This window comes from Zerene cesonia, chromosome 16 (assembly GCF_012273895.1).
Source record: "Zerene cesonia ecotype Mississippi chromosome 16, Zerene_cesonia_1.1, whole genome shotgun sequence".
NCBI lineage: Eukaryota > Metazoa > Arthropoda > Insecta > Lepidoptera > Pieridae > Zerene > Zerene cesonia.
In genome coordinates this window covers 7539418-7547695 of record NC_052117.1, presented here as the reverse complement: position 1 = coordinate 7547695, position 8278 = coordinate 7539418, and the positions used below count along the sequence as shown (strand labels likewise).

The 8278-nt window shown below is 32.5% G+C and overlaps 1 protein-coding gene across 3 annotated transcripts in view; it reads left to right on the top strand.

Moving 5' to 3' along the window:
* LOC119832923 (connectin-like) overlaps positions 1–7656 on the top strand; it is a 77595-nt gene extending 69939 nt beyond the window's left edge. For all 3 annotated transcript variants that reach the window (XM_038356751.1, XM_038356750.1, XM_038356749.1), the window contains exons 2-3: positions 5241–6279; positions 6557–7656. In XM_038356751.1, coding sequence (XP_038212679.1) covers positions 5250–6279; positions 6557–7029 — 1503 coding nt within the window. In that variant the 5' untranslated portion in view covers positions 5241–5249 and the 3' untranslated portion in view covers positions 7030–7656. The remainder of the gene's footprint in view (positions 1–5240; positions 6280–6556) is intronic.
* The last annotated feature ends 622 nt before the right edge of the window (positions 7657–8278 follow it).

Sequence of the window (8278 nt, the reverse complement as noted above, 5' to 3'; positions counted from 1 at the left end):
AAAAAAAAAAAAAAATTTAGGGCGAAATTGTATTTTCTTACTGGTAACATCGAAGTTCAGATTGTCCTTTTTAACTGTAAAACGGCTCTGCGACTAAATATGTCGACTCGCCACGTGCCATTTATTTTTCAAATTCAATTTCGAACCCCGTGTACGGCAGAGTCAAAACACATTCGTTTCGTTTACAAATGCTAAATTTTTCAAAACTACGTTCTGAAGTCAAGCGCTTGCATTCGGACTTCTGATTAAAAAAAAATATGCTTTGGTGTCATCTCTTTATGCAGCTTTCACGTACAATGTTGCCAGAGATTGTTTTTTCCTTTTTTTGTGGCATATAAAAGTAGTCCGGGAAAGTAAATTGTAACAGTAAAATAGAGATAAATTTCACCTATTACATAATTCCAGAGACCTTTATAATGCAATAATCATCACGGTTTCATTATAAAGGTTATAATTTTTGAAATAAAAATCATTATGATATAGTGACTGATAGTTAACATTAAGCAATTCTTATCAAATTGTTCGTCTACTTTGTATAATGAATCCTGTCTATAGTATTACAAAAGTATAATCGTATTCAATATATTTGAACAATATCACAGTTTTTCAACGTTCGTAACATTTTAGTTTGAAAATTTTGATTATCACCCGAAATGATATCGTACCTACTTCAATAACAATAAAAATGAAACAAGCGAGAGCAATTATATAATATTACTCTGTAAATTCATATATCAAGGGATATTAATCAGTTCGCCTACATACAGCTATAACTATAAAGGCGATATTCGCTTAAAATTTAAAGCCTTCCCATTTCTGAAGCATTCTAAGCGCATATGGACATCTTTATTCGCCTGCAATAGGCTTATGGTCATGCGATTTTACGATACGATGCCTCTTCTCTGTGTGAATATCGCGCGGGAATATGTTATGAAATATAAAATATTTAGGGTCGAATTCTGTGTTATTTTATTGACTGATATGTGCGAGTGATGACGTATTTGGTTTTGTTTTACACTATATTTTTGATTTATTGAGATACAATATTGAAAACGGATGATCGAGCGAAGTAACAGTAATTTTTCTGAAATCGCTCTTCTGTTTCTGAATTATTCCAACAATGCAATAATTTTTGTCGGCCTTCCTGAGCTCCAGAATTTATGTGGTGGTGTGGGATCATATATAGGCTGATGATGATGGTGGTAACAATTTTTTTTTTCGTTCGATTAAATTGTAAAATCCGGTCAAGCCTTCAATTTCTAAATGTTTCCGTAGCCAAAACTTCAATTTGTCCATGCAATGAGGTTGAAAATCAACAATGACTCAATTTATAATAAAACCGAACCAATTTCCACATCAGATAACTATATAACTCAAGAACAGCCCGTTAATTAACTCTCGAACTAGTCTTTAGACAATCGAGAGCACTAAGGAACTGTCAATCTCCAGTTTCAAAAGGGACTATAAATATCCTCTTAGAGATAGCAGTAACACTTAATGACGTCATAAATCAATTTTCAGATTGTTAGGGACTTTTTGAGTCTTTATTGGCATTTCTGAATTAAGGTAATTTTCTTCGAACGTTGTCACGTTTCGAATGTTGAATGAAGACAAAAACTTTATCTTTATATTGGTATACGAAAGGCGTTTATCTTCCAAGTTGATCTATCATCTTCTTATATGTTTATTTCTCATGGGGTGTTTAAGATTGTTTTCCATATTAATATAATAAAAAATAAATATTGTACCACGGGCGAAGTCGCGATAAATTCTATGTTTTGTTTTTGATTACTTGAACTCTCTGGAAAGTAACAAACTAACTTCCTTTAGAAAGAACCGCTTTTTTAAGTGTACTGTATTTGTAAGTTTTTACGGGTTGATTTAGGAGTTATCGTCAATAAAAATTACGTCGATTATAATCGGGTTTCGGTTAAGTCGGTTGTCGAAATTATTTAGTTTTTAATTAATATACCTTCTTATTCTTCTCATATTCATTGTTTATTTTAATGTGTGCCACTGCTTTTTAGCTTTTTTTTCTTTATGACAACGATGAATGGTTACTCTGCTATAAACCATAAAATATCTAATTTCTCTTTATATAAATAACTAGTAGTTAGTATTACCTTTTATATGTTTCACTGGTTTAACTTTTTACCTACCTCCCTTTAAGTATTTTTGTTTTTCACTTGTTCAGTTGGTTGCCTGGAAGAGATCACTTGTAAGTGATAAGGCCGCCTTCTGTGCTGTATGTTTTAGCGTAAGTTTTATTGTATTTATTTCTGCTGCGTTGACAGCACAATAAAGTGTTTAAAATAAATAAATAAATAAATACTGTAACTTGCTGTAGCATTTCTTGTTAAACATTCAAAGATTTGACATTTCATAGTTCTTGTAAATGATATTAAATGAATGAACGACCTATTTCCATTCTGGATTAGTTACCTCAATCTAATTTCAAATATATACAGCGTGTCAGGCGGTGTCACAAAATGCTTTAAATTTACGTTGCCTGCGTCAGCTACAAACATAACGTATTTTCTACACAACTGTAAATTGTTTCGGGGCAACGAACCGTTATATTTTTATCAAATTGTCAGTTGCTTTTCGCTCTATCGGCCTTTACAAAGTCACTGGGCGTGAGAACATTCTACCGTGAGTACGCGACTGAAGCCTCAGACATCCGCAGTGTCTGGATTTAGACCTGTTTGTTCACACACGACCAAGTTTACTGCTTTTGCTTATAAATTACCGTATCAGCAAAATATTGATAAAAATCTAGCAGTAGAAACGATGTTATCTTAATTTGGTATCAAACTCAGTTAGTAATTTGAGATTTGTTGTTGATCATCTGAATACAGATATAAGTATGAATGCAATTTCTTGTTTTATCTTTTATATATTTTCCTGTTATACGTACAATTTCAGAACAGAGCATTCTATTTGACAGTATTTTGATCAAAAGTTTATGGTAATTATAAGTTCTATAGTAAACGATTATCTATAAATACATGTTTATATTTACTTTTATCGGTATATTATATAGAAAGTATCGTGAATATCAAAGTAATCGACAAATAATGACTGTCTATTTACAGCTATTTTCCTTTAACATTTCATGTCAAAAGTCCATTACATCCATTAAGATAGGATTGATTTCTTCAAAATAGACACATTACGAGCAACACATTTGCTACTTAAATTTGATTCTACGTTGTTGTGTAATAAAGCTTTTATTAACATTAAACATAAATCATTATTCATTATGTATACATTCATCATCATCAGCCCAGGGACGCGGGCCTCCTATGAGGGTTCACCACCATCATCCAGCACGCTGGCCAAGTGCGAGATGGCAGATGTCACATGTCGAACTTTTGATTCTTGGACATGCCGGTTTCCTCACGTAGTTTACCTTCACCGTTATCAGCAGTGGTGATGCTATCCACATATGCAGATAAATTAAAAAATTAATATTAATTATTGTTATTTCTAGCACGCTCGCCCGATTCCGAACCCCGACTTAACAATTTTGAAGTCCGAAGTTCTCACCACTGAGCCACTTAATACATAATTCAAAAAGGCAGATTTTGCATTATGTATACATTATTTAACAGAAATAAGATTCAATCCATCATTTACCATCATCAGCCCATATTTTTGTTCCTAATGCAAGGACAAAGGCCTTCTATGATGGTTCAGACCACAATCCACCACGCTGATAAATTTTATTAGTATTTTGGCATATATGTCATTTCGTCTAACTTTTTACATTATATAGAAACTTTTACATTACAAACATTATCCAGGCCCAAATGATATCTTAACATTTACAATGGGCAATTAATATTTACTAGGATCGAGTGGTGGTCGAAATTTAACCTTTCTTTTCTACAAACTCTTGAGTTCAAATACTCGTATCATGTTAGCAAATACATTTGACAAATAAAATACACATACCTATGTGTAATATACCTATATTGACCTGATGATTGAAGATGACCCACATCCATCAATAAATAACTCACTATAACATAATTTTTTGTACTATCCATCCAAGTCATCACACCCACTTCATCCTGTTTATTATATAACAATTGAGAATTTTTTTTCTATTCTTTAAATTATTCTCATTTATAAAGCTACAAAACTAAAAATTAAAAAATAACCATTTGATTTATTTCATAATACATTATTACTTTTCAAAACCAGTGAAAGATTTCGCCTATTAATGTACAGATTTCAGTGATACAGTTCTGTTTAAATATTTAACAGAGCAGCGGTAAATCTCACCAATAACAGTTTCAGATCGCAGTTTCAATTAGAAACCTTAATTAAAGCTATTTACAGATCCCTTGTACCTATTTAATTCCCGTTACACCTTTTGGCCATTAAAATTCAGCACAGTTTCTGTGACCTTAGCTGTAAATATTGTTAATTAGTGTGATAAAATAATGGCAATTGTATATCTAAAGTATATTCTAATTAAAACATAAAAGGTAACAGTGTGTTCATGGGCGGCGGTTAACGCTTACTATCAGCCGAATCACTAACTTCGCTGCTCGCATGAACGTAAAATATTGATCGTTTACGTATATATTACTATTACTACTTCTAAAAAGCTAAGGTAAGATACTTATTAGTATAAGAAAAAACATAAAGTTTATTGAAGAGGATGTAAAATGAATCACATTTCTCTATAAAATCAATAAACAAATCGCGAAAATTCGTACCATACTTTGTTCGTATTTCATTCGAACAAGATATTCGTACGTCAAACAAACCAGAGAAATGAAATTTAACATCTAATTTTCTGTAACGTCATGCAGCAAACGTTAAATATTAACCTCAGAATATAAATCATGTGACGACATAAATTTCACGATCGTTGTAGAAACAAGAATAACAGGTGTTTCCAACATTCACCGTAAACACAACTAAGCGACAGCTAGCCGAGCATTCCCTACCGTTATTAAATACACCGACATTACATTATTAGCATATATTTAAATAGTATATATTTAAATTTTCACAAGCCGGGGTTGGCTTTCAATGCAAATTGCTATCCAAATACACGCCATAGAAAATGTTATTTCAAAAACCGCACTGCAAATTTTTTGAATACATTTTCGGTGAAATTAATACGGTAAACGACACTAGAACTATGAAAGGGATTTTGTTGAAACCGACGGTTAAAATGAGGTACATAAATGTGTTGTTAATATATTGTGTTTTTGTTCCAGGTAGAAGGTATGCGGGCTCAAAAGATACCCGCTGCCTTGCTACTGTTGCTCATCGCAATAGATTCCCTACACGCCAACAGAAGGAAGCAAAAGGAAAAAATAGTTCAAACAGCAATCAATATTTGCGATATAAGCGACAGAGATTCCAAAGTGCATTGCTACTGTGAAAATAGTCAAGATATAAACGAAGCTATTAAAACAGAATGCTGGGTGTTCAATGGAGGCATAGATAGAGCGGACCCTTTGTGGTCAAGCTTCACTTCACAAATGAACATAGAAACGCTCGCATTCAACGTACGTGCCGATGGGGGACTGAGTTTCGTACCCACGAGAGTGCTAAGATATCTGCGAAAATTGACACAATTTAGTATAAAGTACAGCTCGATACCCAAGATTGAGTCTTATACATTCGTGAACGTCACGTCAGTCCGCGAAATGACATTGACCAAAAACCAAATAGTTGTTCTGAGCAAACATGCATTTTTCAACCTGCCCAATCTTACAGTACTCACGTTAGATGAGAACAAAATCAAGAAAATCGAAACGGAAACCTTCTATGAGTTGCCAGCGCTACAGAAACTTTTCTTAACTAGTAATAATATAAGCGTTATAGAAGACGGTGCATTCAGACACCTTGTAAATTTACTAGAGTTAGAAATCGACAAGAATAACATAAGTGAATTAAAAAAAGAATGTTTCGATGGACTTGCTAATTTAAAGAGATTAGATTTAAGGAAAAATAAGATAGCTATTTTAAATTCCTTTACATTTATTGAGCTATGGAACCTCCAAGAACTATTATTAGATTATAATGAAATTTATATACTGGCCCAAAGAACATTCGATGGTCTTTCACAGTTAAAGAAATTGAGCTTAAGTCATAACAGATTGGTAACTTTAGTTGATGGATTGTTCGAAGGAGTTCGAGGTTTGTCAGCTTTGGATTTAAGACATAATAAATTAAAGAGATTCACATTTGAAAACCTACGCCCAATTTACGACAACTTAAAACTTCAGAAAAGCTACATCTTTCTAGAAGGTTAGTTGACATTTTATTACCTTATTAATAAGTTCATTAAAGTTAATTTCACATTCACCTCATTCAAAAGAAATATAAAAGCTCAATTCACTAAATAATTTAATTTTTCAGCGCTTCCTGACTTGAGCGAAGAAAATTATACGATTTAAATTAATTACTTTTCTTTCTCCAGTATTTCTCATTCCAAATAGAATACAACATTACTAACGATAAATTTTGTGCTGAAAATATCATGATTCGAGTTTTATTGAATTTAATAAGAAACGGACTGTTGCAGGAAACGACTTCGATTGTGACTGCCATTTGGCTTGGATGCACAAACTACGCCATGAGACGAAGAGTAGCAAAGTTAGGACGTCCTTTGAGAATTTCGTTTGTAAATTCAACTCAGATCTCTCACCAAATTCACACTTTACGTATTATGAAAGGATCGATACGAAAAATAATATAGACAGCGATAAAATAAGAGATGATGCAGACAACACAGATGAATTTCACGACGAAATCGATGAGAGCTATTTGGATGAACCAAAGAGAGTGAGAGGTGATAACGAAAGAACGTTATTACAAATTCCCGTGGAGTTATTGCCTTGTCCCGCCGAGGTTAAGAGCGTCACCGACAGAACCTACACTTACCCATCTCAAAACGAGGCGAAGGATTATAGGAATCTCATAACAACATCGTCTATTTCGCCGGTCGGCATAAATATTTCAGTTTTCCTCCTATCATTACTTTTATTGTTAGGGTAAGGATAAGTAATAATAAATATTTTGCGATATTTGTTACGCTTTTACGTCCCGATTGAGTTTTAGGGACACATTTGATTTTATTTCGGCCTTATGAGTTTGCTCTTATATATTATTTGATCTTATGAAAGTAAATTGGATTCCGCAGTGCATACAGCCGATTTAATTCCTGGATTCAATTACTTTTACCGTCTGAATGCCAAGCTTTGTATAAATTAGCTGTCATTTGCGTTAACCGCATTATTATTGAAGAGATTGTATAAATGAGATATTTGCTGTTCTGCTATTATGCATTTTCTATTCAATTGAAACCACAATGTACATATTCAAAATCACATTCACGGTCTGTTGAATAAACATTATGTATAATATCTACTGTACAGATAATTTAAGGGATTTTGTAAAGAAATGTGATATAATTGTAAGAATATTTTTCATTGTTTAAAATTTATGTTATGTTTGCGTTGAATATGTTCATTTCCATGAATTTTATCACGATCTCGTTGTAAACGTATTTTAAAAGTCTTGTAAATATTTGTTTTTATTGTACAAACATTAAATTAACTTATAATGTAAATACATAACTGTAAAATTATATTCAAAGAGATCATCTGTATGCCAAACTTATTGTTCATTTAATGTTATTAATTTATTACGTATCAAGCAACACTTCTGTTTAAATAATATTAAAAACCTACTTTTTAAGAATATGTAGATAGAAATATTTTTCATTTAAGAAGTCCTATTATTTTAAAACATTAGCTAACAAAGCTTTGTGTGAAATATGCTAGCTATATTAACAGTGTCACCCGGCTACCTCATATCAATTAATGGAAATATTTGTCACAAAAATATTCCACGAATTTCAATCCGGTGAAATGTGTTTCAACGTGACCCGACCCTAAGGAAAATTTAGGGTACCAAATTAAAGGGCAAAACTAACGCAGTTAGTGATAATAATACAGGACGTGTGACCTTGTTCTGGGCAAACAATTTTGAACTAAAAGGACTCGTACATTTAGAGATTTTATCTAAAATAACAAAATATTTGGCAGTGCAAGCGGCGCCGTAACTCCATGATTTTATTTGCTATTTGACCTCGCAGTGAAAAAATAAAACTTTCCTCTACAACAGTGGGTAATACTTGTATGACTATTTTTCGTATTTTTGTGCTCGCGCAACTAAAACGTGAGGTTTATAAATTCCTTTATTTTTATTATACAAGCTGTATACACAAAGTTATGAGCTGGTT